Here is a 23172-nt window from a genome sequence, read left to right on the forward strand (position 1 = left end):
GATCAGCCTGCTTATGGGATCGCGGGGGTATGCGTGTCGGCTTCTCCTCGCTCAGAGGAGGAGGAGACACGCGCTGCAGCCGGGAGGAGAGCGAGGAGAAGAAGAAGCCCACAGCATCGCGGGATCGCGGTATCGGGTATGATTTTTTTTAATTACCGGTATATTTAACATGTATTCGGTGTATAAGACGCACCCACTTTTCCCCCCCAGTTTTGGGGAAGAAAAAGTGCGTCTTATAGTCCGAAAAATACGGTATATATAAGTAGTGTGACTACAACTCTTTTGTTAAACACTGCCTGGGGATTATTTTAAGGAAAAAATGATCCCAGTGTTGGGCTTCAAACTATAGCGATGCCTAGCACAGATTTTTGCCTTTGCCCTTTTTTATACTGTCGATATTAAATTTACCTTTGATTAGGTATGTGATGTAAAAGTTACCAGGTTTGTGTAAACAGGCTTATCATAATTCATGGTTATACCTTAAACTTTTTTTCTATAGGTAAGAACATACGTAAGAGATGTTTGCCTGATTTACTGCCTGGTGATCTACTATTTGACATTACATTTACTCTCCCACAGTATGTCTGTTTGTTTGCTCCACCTGACAGAACAATATCTTTCTAAGTGACTTACCTTTCAATCATTTTATCTTAGTAGCTGTGAAACTGAGAAGTCATCCACACTTCCAGACACCAGAAGCAAAAATGTATTTTTATGTACAGCACCCAAATGTCCTTCAAACGAAGGTGTTATTCCTCTTTTATAACCAAATCTCTTTGTTCCTCTTTACTTCTTAGTGATCCCTCTCTGTTCTGATGTGTACGGTATACACATGTCTATTAAATGTTGTCAGAAAAAGTAGTGGTAAAACGGCATTATTCGGTTTAACCAGTCATTTTGTATATTAGTTATTAATGGTACATGTAATGTGGGGCATAGCCGTGTGAATTTTGTCTAAATGCTCCGTCTTTTAACGTGTCCTTTTCTCTTTTTGTAAAGTAGGGCAGTATTAGTATATTTATATATATATATATATATATATATATATATATATATATATATATATATTGAACCAAACATAGATAATAAAGTTTGGAAATATCACATCAAAAATAACTTTTATGTGGATACAATAACTCAAAATGTGCTTTCTGTAGATTCCCATGATATGAAACGTACATGAAAAGGCCATTCATATCTCACAGCTTACTGCATCTGGTGGAGTTAAAATGAGAGGGAGCACACTAGGACCCTGGAGTGTCTTAGGCTGACTTTTTAAAGCTTTCCTTTTGGATTGGGGGAACTGGGAGGGACCAGTATCCCGAGCTCTCCTTAAACCTGCCAGCACTGGCCAGATCCAAACAGATGCTACAAACTGCTAATGTACTTGGACACCTCTCTCGCTGTTGTCTAGAAAGACTCTCTCTCCCTCTTTATCCCCTGTCTGAGCACTCAGATAAGTTTAGGGAAAAATTCCAAAGTTCTGCTGGCCTGGTTACAAAATCTTCACAGGGCTGGCACATTTACCTAAGTCTTAAAAAAAGTTTTCTAACTGCTGTTAAAGCCTCAGAATATATGACTGGGACAGACCGGGGGATTTAACATTAAAATCTTCTTTTGATTTGGAATAAAAAATCAATGACATTCCAAAGGGATCGAATGGATTTCTCAGCATCTTTACAAGAATACTGACTTGTTGCTATTTGAAAAGTAAGGACTGCCAATATCTTTCGCAGGGAAGTCTCTAACTTTCGAGGAACAGAAGGGATTATTCTAAAGGTTAGACTACATCTCTTTGTCTTTGAGCCTCTGAAGTGAGATTGTGTGACTTCTAGAACTGAGAAATCCCTGTAGGCACATGTTGCTGGAAGGGTTCCAAGAAGGTTTCAGGAGAGATGACCGCCCCCTGACTTCTGCATATTGCTGCTAGGACTTTTTTCTGCAAAACCAACCTGGATGGCGAGCTGGGGTTTTCTTTTCGGGAGAATAAACTTTCAGATGCCAGGACACTAGCCAGCTGAAGAGAGCTTTGCCAACCTGTGTGACAGCCCAGTCGTCAGAGTGTGGATATGGCAGTTCAAACACTAACAGGATTTTCCCTAGTAAGCCTGCTCAGTTTTGGGTATATGTCCTGGGATTGGATGAAGCCAGAAGTACTTGGAGACAGCCCAGGTGATGCTCCAGCTAAACTTCAGGCACCTCCCAGGCCTCCACATATAATCTTCATCCTTACTGATGACCAGGGGTACCATGATATAGGGTACCATGGATCGGACATACAAACTCCCACTCTTGATCGTCTTGCTGCTGAGGGGGTCAAGCTGGAGAATTATTATGTGCAGCCCATATGCACACCTTCACGCAGTCAGCTTATAACCGGCAGGTAAGTAGACTCCTCTATGGGGAATAGGTATGACTTTAACCTTTTTCACATGTTTCAACTACTTTTTGTGGTCTCATTTCCTTGTCTTTTTTTAATTGTTTCTCTTTCTGAATGCACTAGCAGTTATTCTGAATAGGGTTGTTTTTTGAGGACTCAAATCCTTGACCAAAACAGGCAATATAAACCTGTGATTAAATGTATACTAGCTTACTAAGTTTAGAAAGACTAATATTTAAAGTACCTTGGTCTCCCTGTATGTAAATGGTCATTGTACTTTTTTTTGTTATTACTCTTTGTTCATTCTATTAAAAATCTTTCAATAAAAATGTACATGAAAGACCCTAAATCAATCACCTACCTCAAATCTGTAAAAACCTCCTCCTGCGGGTTTTTGGTTTTGAGTCACGTGATCTTAAACCAAGCATGTTGGATCATGTGACTAGCAGCACTTCAGCATTTTCAGTATGCCAGTAAAATCTTCAATCACTTTCACTGAAGACTCTGCTGATGTCAGTACCAAAGAGCATGCCAACATTGACATGCAACCTTGAACCTGTGGTAAAATTAAAGCATCTGCACATTACAGATTGTTGCTGTGGGAAACATCTATACCTTTCCTTTTCTCCAATCAGATTATTCTTGCAAGTTAAAAATGTTGCAAATTTAGGTCCATGCACAGTAATGCTATTTGAAAATTAGTTGTGTGTTACCATTGATACATGTGCATTTTATAATAATGTGTTTGGTTTCCAGTGTTTTTTTATATTAGGTTTTTAGTTTTTTTCTTCCAAAGTTTCTTCACTGAAATGCCAATTAAAAGCACACATGTTTTAGCATTTATAATACCATTGTGGTATACTGTAATGTGGTTACATAAATATGTGGTATTTTCAAACAATGTGGTGTGCCTATGAGCATGTATATAAAAAGCCCCACAAGAAAGTACTAAAAAATATGCAGGACAAAGGGGCTTTGTCTGCACCTTCAACGATCCAAGTTCAGGCAGATTGCATGTAATCAACTTTTTATTTTGTACTTGAATAAAGGAATTTTTGAGCTAGGGAAAGATTTAGAAGAATGAATAAGGGGGGTAAGTGAACATTTATTATTCTATGATTATTAGATGTACACACAAATTGTATAGTTTATAGCTTCCTAATTTGTGGCTGGAAAGGAAATGAGTAGTTAGAAATAAATGTCTGTCTAGAAAACAATAATCCTGTTTATTGCCAAGAGGTCATTTTATGTGTTAGGTTCATTAGCATCAGCTGGAGCTTTGCGATCATTTTTTAAACTTGCAAAACTGTGTGGATATCATTGGAATCCATGTGGAGGTCACTAGTCTCATAAAACTAGAAATTGTAGTTCCAGAAATATTGGAGTGAGAGATTTTAGGTGCTAAAAACAAAGACCCACCCAATTCCCTCCAGCTCTCAACCATCGCTTATATTGTTTAGTAGCCTAAATGACAAAGTCTATAGATTTATCTAGTCTACCATTAAAATCCCCCACTTTCCCCTTCATCTATCTTTGAGAAATTAAATCTCCAGGGATCTTATATCACAGTTGCATGATGTTGTGCTTATGCTGTGATGCATCAGTAAAGTGCAAAAAAGTTATAGTGGCTTTAGGTGTCAAGATGGAAACATGCATTGGGAGAATAGCAGCTAAGAGTAGGACAAAGCTGGATTTGCTGGCATTGTAAAAATATGTTTTTTCTAGATAATGACCCAAGATAGATAAGAGGCTCATGTTAACTGTTTTACCTGTATTTAATCTGCCCCTCCTTTTATCTTTAAAAGTAAGAAGTGTATGCAAACCCTAAGAGTTAACTGATCTTACTTAAGTCCTTTTAGTTTTGTGAAATATACCATGAAGGTGTTTTTTTTTTTATCTGTTTAAGGTAAAAAAAAAGAACCAGTTGATACTGCCAGAACTTGAGTGAGACAGTAACTACCTGTGGTTATTGCAAGCCATGCTAGCTGTCTTTTCATTGTATCACAGAATAGCATCCCAATGTTATGGATAGGTGAAAGGGGATGGTGTTCTGTAGTCACAACTCTGTTTCACAGGTATACCTATCTAAACTTGTCTGATAATAATCTCATATATTTCCGAATGAGAGTTAGCAATGTCACTTCTTTGTTGCTCAATGTTCTCCTTGGTGGAGAAGTAACTGTACCTGTGGACCTGCAAGGATCTCCCCATTCATTTTGTGTAGCGATGTTTCTTCCCCCTCTCATGTTGCCTCTTGATTAATTACACACCTGTAATCAGATCACAAGTCATGGGAGCAGGGGGAGAATGATATGAGAGCTTTGAGATCAGAAAGCAAACCCCAACTTCCCTGCCAGGATGGCTGCCTTCATACAAAATACAGAACAGGGCAAGCCAGTTTTTGGAGAACAGATCAGCTGCAGGGAACCTACAAACAGTAATGAAGACTAGTTCCTTACCATTTGTTTGCCATTTTTAGACATATCCACATTAAAGGTCTTCTGATAATTACCTCCTAACCTTTACCATTGTCCCCCACATAACCAAACTTTAAAAATGAACCCCCAACATAGATGAACCTGTATCATATCATACCATATCAGGCAAAATTTCCTGAACAATCCCAATCTTCTGCAACAATTGAGCCATTCACATCCAAATCACATGACAATGCTTGGGGATGAGGAAGTGTTCCTCCACACTGGACATTTTCATGGGTGGACTGCTAGCAAATCATAAGGAGCTTTGGGAATATGTGTACTGACCCCTTATGGTCTCCTATGTAAATGCAGCCTGTTACTTTGAATGAAGCTAGTATTTGATTAACTGCTATGTGATAGGCAAACTATTAGCCTTCCAAATAAGTAAGCCTTACTTCCCCCATTCCCTCCTCCCCAGCAGCATAAATGTACCTTTTTCTTTTTCTACTTACTCTGTTCATCTGGGGATTGGGGAGGAGAAGACTCATATTGTAAGGTACAAATTGCTCAAGTTGTAGCAAATACAAAACTGTAGACCAGTGGCAGGTAACTTACTTAAATACAGGGTCCAAAGTGTGGCCCACAATACCAATAAAGGGCCACAAATAATAATAAATAAAACCATTAGAGACTGCAGACATTCAACAGAAGACGATCAGGCTAAGGGCGTGCCACCAAAGATGGTAATTGATAGGGAACATAAAGGTTGGGCACAGCAGCCAGTCATAAATTTAAGAAAGATAACAAGGCTGTTAGGTGATATTTTTCTCCTCAGGTTGCCAGGTTGGTTCCCCTTGAGTATATGCACCCCAGAATAATTTTTAATCATAGCACTATCCTGTAATCTATCTGTATCTCAGCTTGATGAGACAGGCTTGTACATGTTTTAATTCAAGTCATTCTTTTAAATGTTATACTTTTGTATTTTTTTACACATTTTGTTAATTAACCTCCCTGGCGGTCTGATTATATAAGTATTTTTAAATGTCAAAGGGGTACACCACCCCAGCCGCACGCTCGCACATCCCATACCCGCCAGGCCCCAGGCCTCGCATCCCCAACATTCACACAATGGGGACAGATGCCGGCCACACATCGTCAGGCTACACAGATGCCGGGCGGGCATTGCCGGGGGATGCAGATGCTGGGCAGATTAGGACGCCGCCGGCACGTGGGGACAAAGTAAGCTTTAACAACTCTCTTACAATTCTGAGTGTGGCTTGGGGTTACCGCTTTCGGTACTGAAAATTAACCCGCGAGCCACACTCAGGAATACTGCCAGGAAGGTTAAAGGTTATTTATCTGCACAGTTTTCTTCATCAACCACCCCTCATCTACCTGCATTAGATAGAGAAGCACAGATAACCAGTGATAATGTTACTTGGTCTAAATTAGGGTATGTACTAAAAAACAGTATAGTATTAATTTTTTTACATATATACACAAACTGTTTTGAATATTGAAAAGTCTATGAAACCCAATCACTTTAATCTTATACTATATCTTAATCTCTTCCACTATCTGAAGGATAACTACTTTTCTAACATTTTCCATTATCCTCCCCTCTCCTTACATTTACCGAGATGCAAAAACCTGGGTCCGGCTTCAGTTTACATTTCTTCCCCACAAGTCCTTCTTTGATGCATATAAAAGAACAATACAGACCTTTTAACTTCTTTGTGCCATTTCCTGACAACGAAGATAAGAATAGACAGAGCCCCAAAGAAGGCAACGGGTTGTACTGCATAGGTGGCTACAGCAGAGAAAGACGTAACGAGGGGCAATGTAAAAATGCCCGACCTGGTGCTTTGGATCTTTGTAAGTATGGAACTGTGGAGGGAGAAATATAATTAGTTTAGGTCAGTGTAGGGTGGAAAAGGGAAAATAAGCCCTAAAGAGTTACTGTTCCAGATTTAGGGACAATGGAGCACAGGCATGGTAAGGAAAAGGGCCTTGGTAGAGGCATGTTCACTTAGCGCTACTATAAATGTATTTGTGCTTGTTTTTAAATATGTAACTTTCATTAAAATAATATTTGGAGATCCTAACATTCAAGGGTCCTCAGGATGACATTGGCCAGTGCCAGTCTGTCAGTTGTTCTCCTAATTTGTCGTCCTGTCCCACGGGGTAAAATAGAGACTATTTAACACACACGTCATGCAGGCATGGGACATTGTTTTCACCATCAGGAAATACATTTATAACAATGTAAAATAATAATACAGCCAAGGTTGTAGTTCCTGTAGACAAGTGACTGCAAAAAGGCTGCTGACATCAACAGTGCTGAAATGCAACCAAGAATAAAAAAAAGGTTAAAACAAATACAAAAAATGATGCCAACTGTTTGCAGTATGCAGTGCTTTAGTAAACCAAAAGTCATTCAGTTAGTGTTTACATTTTCTGTACGGGTTAAACAATAATGGAAAGTTATCTGTGCTGAAAATGGGCACTCCAGATATTTCATGAAATTCTTTGATTATCCATGTAAAACTCCTTCCATGGCGATGAGATGCATTGGCTTCCTCTCAGCTTTATACTTGGCTTACTACTCTCCATTGCACAGGGACAAATACCTTTTGTTCAAACTTTAAACTTGGAGTTTTTAGAGTTAGATGTGTGTGTGAGCCATTTCATTACCCTTGTGCTTGGAACTACACAGACAAATCAAAGGTAGGTACATCCTATTATTCTTAGAAGCAGGAAATTGATTCCATAGGGAGATTTGCAGAAACTCTAAGCTGAAGGGAAAATAGGGTAAGAACATAGCAACTTCTATTTTTCTTTTTTTGTGTAAAATTTAACCCCTTTACCCCCTGTTTACTAGAGGGAAAAGGCTCACTTTGTGCAGATGTATGAAATACATTGTCCATTATATTTATGGAATGCTGCTTTTTCCCATCACACGGGTTAATGTCAAATAGGATGGGAGCCAAGACAGCTTCTCTGCTGGCAAGAGCTTCTGGCTACACAAATGATCTCTTGTTTACATATTCAGTAACTTTAGTCCCTCTGCAAATGACCCTCTAGGAAGTCTGCTTCTGGCTATTGCCAACTGAATTTCCACGAGAAATGTAAACCCTTCAAATAGGGCCTACACCTTTATCAGTTAGAAGTGCTCTGCAGATCACCGTTTTTTGATTCCTTATTTTTTAATGCTAGTATGAATAAAATAATAATTGTTTTGAGACCATAGGCATTAGCAATAACATTACAAACCCATGTCCACATTCCATGTCCAAAGTCTTATTGTTTGGTTAAATAATGGCATCTGGTTTAAAGCATTTTTGTTTGTTCCATGGTTTAATGGAACCTTAAACCAGATGAAGGAAAAACATAATTCAATTGAATAAATGTGTCTGGAAAAAATTGTGACTACAATGACATGCCTATTTCCTAAATTATGCAACAATAAAATAACTTTCTATCAGAAAATTTCAACAAAATATCTTTGAAACAAAAAAACTTTCTTTTTGGCTTCTAATGACCAAGCTATTTAAATCTCTAGGCAATTAATAATATGCAAATTAAATGAACCCCTAAAGCCCAAATCTAGAATAATTAATTGCATTTCAAAATCCAGGCAAACAGATTAATACATCTTTCAAATACATGCTGTACGTTTAAAGCTGAACTTCAGCCAGCAAGAACAAAATGCTATTATGTTGCCCCTACTCTGTATATTAAAGTCCTATTGACTTTTTAGTCTTGGGGGTATGCAATCTATTACTATTCTGTTGTCCTGATGGCTACTTCCCTGCTGATTTCAGAAAGACAGCCAGTCCCACTCCACCCAGCCAGCCCTCTCTTTGATCATGTGTCTGCTGCCATTGAGGCCCATTCACATTCCTGATGGACACCCTGGTGGCATTTTTATAACTGACCAAAGCACACCAATAAACATCAAAGTTGTACTTCTGTACAGACAATCTTGTGTCTTACACACATTTTCCACATGGCATAGCTATACAGATGACACATAAGTCCTATTTAAGCAACTTTTAAGCAATTTTTCTTGGTTCCAGTAAAGGTTCCATAGTCACTTTTCCACCTTCTCCATTAGACAATGAATCAGCTTCTTCAGTTCCAATTAACTGAACTTAAAAACCAGTCATACTAAAATTTGGAAAATTTGGAACATGAAGTGACACATATGAGTGACCCTTTCTGGCCATTTTATTGCCCTGAGCAAAAAGTGTCCTCTCCCTCTGGAATCTCCCTTTTTACCAATCACCATCAATTACCTTCCAGCCAAAATACCAAAATATAGAACAAAAAACCCCAGCCAGGCTGCAATGGAGAACTTGTACATGATATTCAGCCATACACAACACCAAACAACTACTGGAGCTGTTGTCCTGAAAGGTGTCAGCATTTGTGTTACACATTTGCCACTGGTGCTCATCTAATAGGAGTCATGAGCTCAGCAGTTATTCAATGTTGCAGTCACTAGTAGTGTCTATACCTAGTCTGTACAATATAGAGGTCTTTCCTTTGCTGCTTTTTTCTTTTGCCCACCAACTCAACAGAACTCTAATTGGTGCACTTAAAGCGCTTATAGGCGGAAATATGCCATTTAGGTCAGCTGAAAAACCAAGGTTTTACTTTTTGGTGCATGGTGAGTAAACCCCTCTGGAAGTTTCTCATATCTCCCAAGAATGCCGTTACAGATAACTTAGGTTTTTTTTATGTATTTGACATTACAGTGAATGCAGAAGATTTATGTTCTAAAGAATGTGGTATGAGAGGCTTACATTTAGGGAAGAAGACAGCTAGAAAAGGAAAGAAAACTTGGGAGCTGCTTCCAATGGTTGGTCTAAGGACAGCAATTCACAAAAGTTCTTTTGAGCTGAAAAGTTGTCTTGTCTAACCATATGCTTTCGATATCAACAGAGGAGACCATTTTCCATAGCAGCCAAGTAGGTTTAGGGTCTTTTGCACCTGAAAAAACAGCAGGGGTTTTGGTGAAGAGGGCAGAGCTGATAGTATGAAAGTTTGGGTTAAAGTGTTCACCATGGGGCTTGGTTCCCAGGGGGGTAGTAGTGTTTCAGTTAGGAATAGTTCACACAGACAGTGAGCATGTGGTACAATTAGCACGTCCTCTTCAATGGTAACTGCAAGTAGTCTTGCTTGTGGCTGTTCATGGGTGCTAAGTGGGGGCAGTTGGAGTGGTTGATGACTGTTCACTGACCAGTTGAATTGGCCCCAATGAAGTTCTCAAGGCAGTAAAGACAGAGTTTGTTTACAGTTGACTTTGAATAAGAATTTGTTAACTATTTCAATGTTAATTTACAATAACTATATAGTAATATTGTTTATTTAAGTTTCATAGCGCAATGAAATGGCTACTGTGGCCAAATAAATCCAATGTCAAGCAGTCAAGTTTTACTTTGGTAAATGTTAGATCAGCGTTTCTCGACCTTTTAACACAGGGGAAATCTTTAAAGTAACTTTCAGATCTTCAGGGAACCCCTCCTATATCCATACTCACAGTATATTAGTTTGGTAGTCAGTGGGAAGAATACCTCTTGCCAGTGGAAAGGCTACCACCCTTAGATTTAGCCAAAAATTTAATTAGTGTCACTCAAACTGACCTAGGAGGCACAGTTTGCTCATTGCTCAAGGAACCCCTAGCAACCTTTGGAGGAACCCTGGGTTAGATAATTGATTTAGGGAGATTCTGGTGTAATGATTTATATTTTGTTGGAGAATATTCTGTGCAGATGGTCTTCCTCAATCAATTTCACAAGTGAGTGTTCACTGACTTCAAGAGTACAGGGCATGTTCGCATTAGAAGTGTCCAACACCATATATTATAATTTTTTTGTTGGCCCAGGGTTCAGTCTGCAAACATTTACAGAACAATACCTTCACTTTTTTATGTTGAAAGGAAAAACTAACCATAAATGAAAAACATTTCCCAAAATCAGTGGAAAAGTTGCCTGTAGCAAGCAAACAGGTTTAATTACTTCTTTATTACGCCTGCTTTTTCCTGTTTTATATCTGTGATTTCCCAGGTGGCCCTCTTTTTCCTTCTCTCTATGCTTTATACAACCTTGACTATTTATGGGGTTTTATGATTCTAATAAAGAAACAATCATTTTCTTGTACTATGACAGTTTGTAGGAGGATGACCCCTTATTTACCACAGTGCCACAAAGGACAAGTGTAAAAACATTTCCTTTATCGCTGTCTAGCATAGGAACAATTCAAGATTCAATAGGGTCAAGGTTGGATTTTTTAAGCACCAACAAAGGAAAAGAGTAAACAGCAAAATCAAAAGAGCAAGTGGAGAACAAAATCAAAGGATTACGCAGACAACAAAACCTCTGTTATACTAACACATTGGGGAAAAAGGGTCAAAACTCTGAAAGACCATGTTATGCCATCTTACTTTTTTATCTCTCGAGAGGGATTTCCTTCAAATGCTTCTGAAACTGCAAAATTATACTAAGGCATATCTAAGCATTTAAACTGATCCCAGCAAAGTTTTTTTTCTTAGCTAGATAACCACTGTCATTCAAAAAATTCCACCTAAAACGACAGCTTGTCTGTAGGTCACTTTTGCGGCCATGGTGACACACACAATGCAAGGACAAAAAAGCAATAAAGTGTATTTTAGTAGAGGGGGTTGTTGGCTGACTAATTTCCCTAAATAATCCATGCTTTGTGTCTACAGATTGGGACATTCGATATGGGGTACTGCATTCTAAGCCTCTCTATGGGTTGCTGTCGGGAGGACTCCTCTATTGACAAATCACTTCAAAAACATTTTTAGGTCTATCAAGAGCCATCCACAAAAATGTAATATGTTGCATTTTTTTTTGATGAAGTAGTGATTGCATTAGTTGCACAATTGCAAAATATCACACTTCTTGTCCCAGAGTGGCAACTCTTAGTCATGACTAGGGTAGTTCAGACCTTCACCCCTCTCTTTCAATCCCCCTTTACTCCAAAACTTACCAGCCATTACCCTCCTCCTTTTAGCCCCCAGAAAAACACACTGACGCCTGCTGGACTTAAAATGGCTGGAAAGCAGCCGTTTATTAACAAATAAATTAAACTAACTAACTTCTAATATCATCGTTTAATATATTTTAACTCTCGCATCGATCTGCACCCCATGTCGTTACCTCCAGCATGAAGCACCACTACATCTGGAGGACGATCCAGCGCCGTGAATTTTTCGATTTCCAGCACCACCCTACTCCACAACATACCTGGGACACTGATCCACCTCACTGTTGTCTCCGCCCTGAAGAGACCCATCTGTCTTCCTTCTGGCCGCACTTCAGCCCTCTTTGCATCCCACCAGACATAGGAATGGCCAACTATTCAAACCAGACAGCGGTGAAATCCTCCATGGCCACTGAATCCAATTAGATCCCCCAAAAAATAAGCGTCATCCCCCGGCCCTCTCTTTTGTCCACTGCCAATGGAACCCCGAAACGGTGTGCCACATGCTGTAACGTTGCCAACAGCACTCCAACCGAGCTACCGGGCAGTCCAAGCAAGAGGAAGTCATTCAAATAGTGAATGACTGACTCCAGCCCCGCCACCATTCGCACTACCAATCCCAAAAAGGTGCTGAATTCTCGAACAACGCACAAGAAATAGAACCCCCCAAGGCAAGGCAGCAGTCCACAAAATACTCCCCATGCCATTTACAACCCAAAAATGGTATACACTCTGGATGCACCAGCAAAAGCCAAAAGGCGGCTTTAATGTCCGCCTTGGCCATCAAAGCCCCCTTTCCATACCACCTCACTCACTTAATGGCTGCATCCAGTGATGTATACTCCACTGTGCATAATTCCGGATCAATCCCATCGTTCCTCGATCCCCCCGGCGGGAACAAGTGATGGATCATCAGAAACTTACCTTGCTGCGTTTTAGGAACCAACCCTAACAGCGATACCACCAAACCTTCGAACGGCGACACCCTAAAAGGCCCAATCGTTCTACCCAAACTTACCTCCTTGGCCAGGTTTTCAGACATCACCTCAGGACCTGAAATCCCCTGAAATCCCATAAGCCTCCCATACTATATCTAAATAACAAAACAAAGCTGCACACTATTCTGGCTGTTGTTCCCCAATTATGCTCGCAAGAATGCTGAAAGCTTGCAGCCACTTAAAAAATGTACGCATAATTAACTGATGGCGCTTCTGCTCACTTTCTTCCCTGTGCCCTTCACCCACACTCCGCTCATTATTGAAACGTTTCAAGGGCAAAAGCAAAAAAATATCCACATACTCGCCCTTTAAGAAGCGCTTCTGCACTTCTTCCTTGAGGTGCTCCCCCAACGGTTCCTCAAAGCAAACGTAAACCCTCACCTCCCTCTGCATCTTCCATGCTGTCCTTAGGCGCTGCACTGGCCTGCTCTGCCTGATCCCCACCCGTTGCTCTCTCCCCTACACCCCCATCACAGAATTTTCCGAAGCCTGTTGCCCCTCCACCCCCCGCCCCCAATCCCCCCAGCGTGGCTGCTGCCCCCCCTCCACCTTGCTACAAAGTTTTTACAAGTTCCCTGAGGCCCTCCAAAACTTCCTGTACACCCCCCATGTCCCCCCTGCCCCTATCCCCTACTGGAACCCCCCACCCCCTCGCTTCCCACCCCCCACAAACCTCCTCATCATCACAATAAAAATTCTAATATTTGGGCTCCCATGATGGCGCTGAGCCCTGGGAAATAGTTCAGGGCTCAGGCGCACCGGAGGCCTGTGTCTCCGAGGCAGCCCGCCTAGCCTAACTGATGGGGGCCCACTAGCAGCCCCCCCAAAAACCTCAGCCACCCTATCCTGCAGCCAGGCCTCACCCCATGAGGCGGCTGCAGCCCCAAGATGTTGTATCAAGGTGCATGATGGAAGATCTACCTACAAATTTTCTTTCCTGCAAAAACTGTCCCTCCCACTTCCAACTAACCTCCTGTTTAAACCCTCCAATCCCCCCCTCTTCACTTCTGACCCCACCCCCATACAACCCCACCCCTACCCTCAACTATTCCACTTAACCCTTTAGGCACCTGCTGGGGCTGCCCCCACACCCTATAATGCAGGCCCTATGCCTAGTTCCCTGGCTGTGGGCCTCACTAGACATTGTAGCTAGAGAGAAGCAATATTGGTGCTATAATAATAAATAATCATAAAATATCCTAAGGAACTAAAACATCTCCACCACTCCTCATCTTCAATAAATAAGAAATTGTGTTGTAGTTCACAGATGAAAGCTCAAAAATCTGATAACCTTATTTGAGATTTCAGTTCAGTACACAGACTTTTTCAAGGACAGAATATTCTGACAGATCCATCAGTTACTACTTTGTACTTGCAGAAAATGTACTGACAAGAAAAGCCACCACATTTACCATGATATGCTGCAATTTATTACATTTTTGCTGTTGGTCTTCTATATACTTTAACTGTATCCTTGCAATGGTCACACTTGAGAAGGCAGGGTTACTAAGGAGTGTGTGCAGGGGAAGGGGGCTGCCTTTTTTCAATGCTACCCTGACCCAAAAGGAGCAAGGCAGCCTATCAACAAAAGTTTGTGTCAAATTCTTTGAACAATCAAAACTATATTTAGTTTTTATTCTTGCAGTTGTTTTTGTGACTGCAAATTGCAGTATGTATGACCCCAATGGGCAGGTCACCTGGCATTCTCTGAGTGTGCATGTGAAAACAGACAACAGAGTTGTGAAAAGCCCTTGTGGGCGCACAACTTTAGCCTAACACCTAGGAGACAGAATTTGTTTACAAGCCAATAAGTTTCAGCAAAGCCTGAAAATTTATAAAACATACAGCAGAATGCAAAGAGATGATTTCAGAAAACACTGCTCATACATTATATATGAGCTCTGTACCAAGAATAGATAACCTGTGGGCTTCTAACTCTTACACAACGACAGCTGGAAACAAACTGCATTATATACAAGGGATGGAGGCTTATAGCAGACATCTCTCCTGCTGAGGAATGTAGAGTATGCAAAAAATACATTAAAAAAAACAAAACTTTTAAAACAACTTTTCACATTTTAATATTTATGTTGCTTGATAAGCTAAAAAAAAGGGAGTAACGGCTTCCACAGTGTGCGGAAAAGCATATTTATACTGTTGGTAACCAATTTAAACTACAGTGTAGTGCACTACCTAGAAAAAAAACTCACCAGTTTTTAAAGCCAATCTCTAGCCTTCAGTCTTGCACAGTTGTACAGACCATGTCCCCATGCTACAATTGCTTTCCCAACACTTTTTTAGCTTCTGTATGCATGTCAAATACTGCCTGCCTAATTTCCTGGCTGGAGGACATTCAGCATTATCCAGCATTTCCCTTTCCCACCCTCCCTGTCGCAATTTTCCAACATTAGTTTCCCTGACCTACCCATTTCAATTAATGAACTTTCTTTAATGTAATCATAGAGGGTGTTATCGAAGGCAATCTGCATACAAATGTAACCTGCATAGGAACTTCTGCTCCTATCTGCAAAGCAAGATATACTGATTTTCACATACCTCCATCCAATCATCAGGGCTAAGGAGTACTAAGGTAGGGTGTTATGATGTTGTTAAGAAGCACCCTGTGGATACATAACATGCAGATAATTGTTAATAGACAAATTATGGCTGAAACAAACAGGGCTTCAGCTCTAGGTGTTAATGGAGATCCTATGTCCTGCTCCCCTCTTGCCATATTAAGTAAAAGTAATACAATACTTACCTGTCCTAAAGAAACTGATAATGTGCATATTCAGTGTGTCATCTGAATTTTTCTTACTCATTGGTCCTGTGGTGTCTGTTGATTAGGACCAGGGATTATTCATAGGCACTGATTGGCCAGCTATGCCAAAGTGACCCTTTGGTGGAGACTTTTTACAATATCCTGGAATTGGTAAGCTGATCCTATGGAGGGACTGTCCATGACTACAGAGTAGTCATAGGGTAGGCTAAGTACATTTGGAATCCTTGTATACAATCCTTGTATACAATAGGTTTTAAGATATTCACCCCATAACCCCATAAGTATTGTTTATCCTTTAGTCATCTTTTAGTGATAGAAATATGGAATCTACAATTCCTTACTTTCCAAAAATGTTATTTTACTAGTGGTTATGCTGATGTATTGGCTTCAACTGCTTAAGACAATTGAATTCACTATGCAAATCTTTAAAATAAAAGGAGACAGAAGTCCGTATTGGTATGGTTATTTGAAATCGGTGGTTCAGAGTACTGAATGATCAGGATGACAATCACAGTGATCTAGCCAGTAATTTCCGAGGTCAACAATTGCAGCCTTTGTGATTCTTCTACGACAGGTTTTCATTAAAAATACAGTAACTATGCCCTGTAAAATTCCAAATGTTTATTTTAAAATGTTAAGTCTAAAAGAATTAGTGCTTGGTGAGGAGGACACAAGATGCTACAGCCAATGCATTTTGATGCTACTGAAATATCCCTTCATCATGCATTTAAAAGCTGTATAATGGTTCAGGGGGTTATGAATCTCTCCAATATCAAAATTCTCCCATACTGATTGACTTCCACAACACTTGTTGTATACATCCAATAAAGGCACAATGAAGGGAGAAAAAAGTAACGGAGAGGAACATGACTGAAACCTTAAATTAAGGGTGTTAATAAGGTTTAGGACGGAAGTATTTTCAATATGATGCTAAGAACAAGAAAATGTGCACATGACCTATAGGTAGCAGGTGGAAATTTAAATACTAACATCAGAAAGTATTATTTTTTAAAGAACAGCTTAATGCTTGGAAAAGCCTCCTTCAGCAAAGGAAGCGAGTTAGTCATCAGTACGTGAATTTAAACATTCTTGGTATAAACAGAGATAAAAATTAGACAGACTTTTTTTTCTCCCTTCACTCTTCTATGTTTCATCTATGATTTATTTAGGCAATTCTTGAAAATTATTGTCTCCAACTTCTAAAGCTATCCCAACTTAAAGTTAAAAAGTTTACATCTCAGGACCCTACAACACTTTATTAGGACTTCTCCCAGGGTGCTCCCCATGGTCACTTTGTGTATGTAGGGTGCTAAAGCTAGAATATTGAGCACCATAAATTAAACCCTGTCCCATGATAACGGACAAATACCCTTATCCAGAAAAATTATCTTTATGTTCTTGGTTGTGTGTACTTTATTAACACAGATCAACCCATTGTGGCATATAACATGTGGCTTGCTACAAGGTTACCATGTCACATTCAGTAAGTAATGATGACATTATCCTACCATTCTACCATGAGTCTGCTTTTTATGATAAAAGGTATAATTTAACTAATGCTGTATGTTTTGACCTAGAAGAAGTGTACCAACGCTGATTTCTAAAATACTAATAGATCAAATGTAAGGACTTTAAGAAAGCTGCTGGAATCTTGTTGACAAGTTTATCAATGTTTGTTTGCTTGTCGTACAGATTTCTCTTCAGACTAGTGTTTACAAGCTGAAATCTATGTGAATTAAACCTTAATCAAGTAAACCTTACTATTGTGACCTATTCATCAACCTCTTTATATGTCTAATCCTGATGAAGGTGTGTAATGGCAAGTCTGACTTAATCATGAACATTGGTCTTTTAAATCTAAAAATGTGGTCTCAAGGCAAAACTTTTTTTTTAGTTTTGAACAGTGTTGGGAAAGGTTAGTAACTTTAGTAACTCTTTAGTTATAACCCTTTTAGCGGGAAAGAAAACGTTAAAGATCCTAACTTTTTGAGGTGTCACCAGAACAAAAGGTAACAGGAATCTTTTAAAGAGGACACCTGTCTAAGAAAGAAATGCTATCATTTTGAGACTTCTCCTCTAAATCCCTATTGAGTCTAGGATAGGATACTATTTCTTAGACAGCAACAAAAATAAAAAACCTGGTGGGGGTTAACCCTTTCCTATTATCCGGCAGGGTAAGAGTGAATAATTTAATAGGGAAAAAAACCTCCCTTCCCCTATTTAGGATAATTCTACATAGCAGTTCAGTCATGTTTATTTATGTAATAGTTAATAACTATGCTTTTCTTTAATGTTTCAAGGTATCAGATCCACACTGGACTGCAGCATTCAATTATACGACCACGACAGCCCAACTGTTTGCCTCTACATCAAGTGACGCTGCCCCAAAAGCTACAGGAAGCTGGTTATGCAACACATATGGTTGGAAAGTGGCACTTGGGGTTTTATAAGAAAGAATGCCTTCCAACAAGACGTGGATTTGACACTTTTCTTGGCTCTCTGACTGGAAATGTGGACTATTACTCATATGATAACTGTGATGGCCCAGGAGTTTGTGGCTTTGACTTGCATGAAGGCGAAAATGTAGCTTGGGATCTTGCTGGGAAATACTCCACCATACTTTACTCCCAACGTGTAAGTCACATCTTGGCCTCCCATAATCCCCAGCAACCAATATTTATATACATAGCTTTTCAAGCAGTGCATACTCCCTTGCAATCTCCTCGAGAGTATATCTATCAATACAGGAACATGGGCAATGTAGCAAGAAGGAAGTATGCCGCCATGGTAACGTGTATGGATGCAGCTGTTAAGAACATTACTCGAGCATTAAAAAAGTATGGTTACTATGACAATAGCATTATTATATTCTCTTCAGACAATGGGGGTCAAACTTTCTCTGGTGGAAGCAACTGGCCTTTACGGGGTCGAAAAGGGACTTACTGGGAGGGAGGAATAAGGAGTTTGGGCTTTGTTCATAGCCCATTGATCAAAAGGAAAAGAAGGTCTAGTAGAACCCTCATGCATATTACAGACTGGTATCCAACACTAGTAAAGTTGGCAGGAGGGAACATTTCTGAGACAGAGGGACTTGATGGCTATGACATGTGGCCATCAATAAGTGAGGGAATAGAGTCACCCCGAACTGAAATTCTACATAATATTGACCCCTTGTATAATCTTGCCAAGTCTGGATCCTTGGAAGAAGGTCAAGGAATATGGAACACTGCTATTCAGGCCTCAATAAGGGTTAAAGATTTCAAATTGTTAACTGGGGACCCTGGTTACAGTGATTGGATACCACCACAGACACTTACCAACTTTCCAGGTACTTGGTGGAACTTAGAACGCCATACTGATGGAGCCCGTAAATCAGTATGGCTTTTCAACATCACAGCAGACCCTTTTGAACGTTATGACCTGTCTGCAGAGAAGCCTGAAATTGTTAAGGAACTATTGATGCGTATAGCTCATTATAATCACACTGCTATCCCAGTGCGTTATCCAAATGAGGACCCAAGGGGAAATCCAGAGCTCAATGGTGGTGCATGGGGACCATGGGCTAGTGAGGATGAGGATGAAGAAGAAAACTGGATCAGTGGACATTTAAAGAGCATAAACAAAAAGAAGAAATGCAAAATATGCAAGCTTAGATCATTTTTCAAAAAACTAAATACTCGTATTATGTCTAATCGCATCTAAGTCAACATCAGAATTGATGATATTAGTGTTGCAGTTCCGGGGGAGGTTTCATTCAAGAATTTCCAAACTATTAGTGTTCAGCATCTTGAATTCCATTTAAGATGATATGAATACAAGGATTAGGGTAGACCTCAGTTTAAGACAAACCAGCAATTTTGAGAAAGAGGTATGCTGGAGAAGTCTAAAGATCTTCAAATGTATGCACTATATCAGGGTACAGACAATGTCCAGACTGACAGGTATTCTGGACCATAATGAGCACTAGCTAAAATATTTATAGACAAAATAAGGGACATTGATCTATTTTAGACTATGATGTGCAGTCTACAGTGAGTCTAAAGACGACACTTTTTTAAAGTTGAAATGTTATCAAATAAACATTATTTTGGAAGGATAAAGGGAAATCTAACTGTTACAGAGTCTTCCTAACTTAGAAGAGATGTGTAGGTGGAAGTAGACTTTTTCAGGGTGATTGATTTCTAAAGGATTACTTCATATATCATGCTTATATTAGTATGTGCTGCTGCCTAACACAGTTGTTGCAGCTCCTACACTTGGCAGTGGTGACAACATCATGGCACAGCAATTTCTATTATTTATATATACATATATTTGACACCTGTTGTTCTTCTGCTGGACACCTTCATCTTGCCTTTTCAACAGCTTAAAAAAGATGAGGCCATGCTTAGTTATGATACACTAATTTTCACAAGGCAGTAGGTATAAGTCAATGATATAAAAAAGTTGTTATAGATAGCCACTCTCTTTTGGTCTGGCTTTTTAGCCAGTTGATAAAATATATATATATGCACACAAGCTAATGGAGTAGATCATGTAGTTACTATTCTGTTTACATGCTCACTGAGTTTACCTCTGGATAGCAAGCACCTAAATCTGTCCAGATCATAACTTTCTCTACACAGCGATCAATATAAAAATGATCACCAAAGTCTACATAAATTCCTCTGCAAATACCAACCTAATGAAAGTCAGAACTAACATGAGCTTGGATACACATCATGCTACAATACTCAGGTCAAATATTGGGTCACAAAGGGACCAAAAAATCCATTGTGTCATTGGGGTTATGTCTACTTTCTCTAAAGCTGGCGAGTGTCAATATGCACAGTACTGAAGATTCTTTTTCTGATCTACTAATTCTTGGATGGCTACAGTCCAGCAGGAATTTCATTTTACTATTTTTTTCTGTAGTGCATATAAAATATGCCTTGAGCATTATTAGTGTACAAAATATAAATTAGATAATGGCAATGTTTACCTAAGACAGTGATAAGGCTGAGAGGGTGCAGGAACTGTTTGAGGCAGGTAGTCATACAACTGTCTCCAAATCAGTTACTTTTGTCCTTGCTCCAGAATTTTTTTGCTGTTTGCAGTGGTGATTTATAATGATGTCAGAAGGAGAGGCCATTGAATAAACTTGACTAAAGTTGGGAATGGGCAAAGGGGACCTGACCCATCAGCAGCATCAAGTTCCATGAGGGAGTATGTTTCACCTACCTCATAACTCTGATAATAATTACAAAAAGGCAGAGGGCACAACTCCAGTCCTGAAAGACTTTGAGCTTATGTGAACATGAAGACATTTTTACACCACAACAGTCTTTGACCATACTGCATTTAGGGAATGGACCACTTCCACTGTGCGTTCTGCCCTAGTCATACACTATGCCTTTCAAATTTGGCATGACCAAGGGATTATTGTATTTTACAGTAAAATAGGAAATATGACTATAAGGTGAGTTTAAAAACATAGAAACTTTTGACTTTGTGCAATACTGTTAGACTAACAGAGCCTGAAGACTGTAAGTGAAAGGTGACTCATTCAAGTAGGAAGATGATTTATCAAGAACTATATGGAGCATTACATATGCCTTTTGATGTGGTGGTTTTAACAAAGAGTAAACCCTTTCACAATCTGGATTTATAATAAAAACAAACTTAAAGGATACCAGTCTTCAGTGTATTTATTGGACACTATGAAGAAACTAACTGTTCTATGGAAGATAAAACAACTTCATAAAAGGAGCAGTTGCACTAAATTAAATTTTAGTATATAGATCTTTTTGTATTATTCATAAAAATATATATATCTAAACATTCTGAAAGCTATTCTGGGTTGAATGATGTTAAAGCTTTCTGACTGAAATCACTTAGGATTACCCTATGTATAATGACAAGCAAGTTTAAAGGAGATAGAATACAGTAAGAGATTGAAAATCTATTAACTGGGCTATGGAAAAGAAAAAGGATATAGCATAGAGAAAAGAATTGTAAAACTATAGGTGCCTGCAGGCTATGTCTGTTCTTCTGTAAAATATCCAAGGGCATCAAAACAGTGGGGTTCTCTAATATCAAAACTATTGGTTAGTGAGGGGTCAACAAGAAAAAATGTGAGTGCAGATTGGAATAAGCTGTAGTCAGTAACTTTAGAAGGTAGTTGCTAGTGGCATATAAGAATGACCCATGTTTCAGGGCTTCCAGGCTGCTCTACAGAGGAGTAGATTTGGCGAGGCCTTCATGGTAAGCAGCAGTTTTCCACTGTTGTGCTCTCATACTATTTGATGGTGCATGTCAATCACAAATGGACAGTAAATCTAGGGAGAAAAAGGATTGATAATGCTGGATGTCCTGAAGCCAGGTAATGAGACAGGCTCTATTGTACTTGCTGCATCTTTTGATTGCACGTTGTGAGAAGCTGTACAGTGAAATCAATGTAAATCATTTAAAAACAGGAATCAGGGATGTAAAACTGTGCAAGACTGAAGGTAAGACTGAAGTTCAAATATACAGGCATGTTATGGCTTTATTAAACAAAAATACACACAGATATTAGCTTCCTTATGGATTTTGAAAAAAAAAAATACGATTTTTAAGATAAAGTGAACATAAATGAGTTTAGCAACCAATCAATTGTAAAATACACTGGTTGTGGAAACATCAAATATGGTGGTAAATATTGATTAAAATTACCCAATTTATTTTGTGAAATGATTGAAATTCCAATTGTTTTTATCCAGTTAAAATTTGGAAGGGAAGAATCTCATACACATGTGTGTACAATGTTTTGGGACTTCTGACAGTTGAAATATCATGAGATCGGTGCAGGTTGTGGCCTTGACGACAGACCCCATTAGCAAAATTTAAATCAACTCCTGTTCCTGCTATGCCCACATCTCCTAATATGTGCTACTTCCCCCACCTCCTGGATTGTAAACTCTTCAGGGCAGGGTCCTCTCCTCCTCTTGTATCACTGTCTGTATCTGTCTGTCATTTGCAACTCCTAAATTATGTACAGCGCTGCATAATATGTTGGTGCTATATAAATGCTGTTTGTTATTATTAATAATAATAATAACATTAAAATAATATTAATATTATTCTGCTCATTGCTAATGGGCCTGGAGTTATTCTTTAAGTATGGGTAAATGTCAGACATTTCAGTTCTGACAAGCCCACTAAACCAGGGGTTCCGTGAATGATTACAGATACACAGTGGACTGCCTAGTGTGTGCCTTTACTCCCCTACCTACACTGTTATCATGATCACCTCTAGTTCTATTAATTGTCAGCATGATGTCAAACTATATCAATTGTTTGCTTTACTTCAGCCTATCTACATAGATTAATATATGGATAACTAAAGCTAGAAAATAAGGTTTGATTACACTTACCTCTCCTCTCTGCCTCCTATGTCATTATTGTCCCTTTCCTATTATACAAGCTTGTCATCTGCAACCCCTATTTATTGTACCAAGCTGGATAATACACTGGTGCTTTATAAATGAAGGTTATTAAAAATAGTTTACATACATTACCTACATTAAAATGGGAAATCACAAAAGTACAAGCTAACAA

General features: G+C 39.2%; 1 protein-coding gene across 1 annotated transcript; it reads left to right on the forward strand.

Annotated features, from left to right (window-relative positions):
- The first annotated feature begins 1382 nt into the window (after positions 1-1382).
- On the forward strand, positions 1383-21375 carry ARSI (arylsulfatase family member I). Its single transcript, XM_072400557.1, has 2 exons — positions 1383-2383; positions 17895-21375. Exons 1-2 carry the CDS (start codon positions 2070-2072, stop codon positions 19294-19296), a joined length of 1716 nt encoding a protein of 571 aa, XP_072256658.1. The 5' UTR covers positions 1383-2069; the 3' UTR covers positions 19297-21375.
- The last annotated feature ends 1797 nt before the right edge of the window (positions 21376-23172 follow it).

This window comes from Pyxicephalus adspersus, chromosome 2 (assembly GCF_032062135.1).
Source record: "Pyxicephalus adspersus chromosome 2, UCB_Pads_2.0, whole genome shotgun sequence".
Lineage (NCBI taxonomy): Eukaryota > Metazoa > Chordata > Amphibia > Anura > Pyxicephalidae > Pyxicephalus > Pyxicephalus adspersus.

What these genes read in the sequence shown, in the direction of transcription:
- ARSI (XM_072400557.1), top strand. Translation starts at nt 2,070, where the DNA reads ATGGCAGTTCAAACACTAACAGGATTTTCCCTAGTAAGCCTGCTCAGT. An exon ending in AGTCAGCTTATAACCGGCAG is followed by an intron (nt 2,384 to 17,894) that starts GTAAGTAGACTC and finishes TAATGTTTCAAG; the next exon opens with GTATCAGATCCACACTGGAC.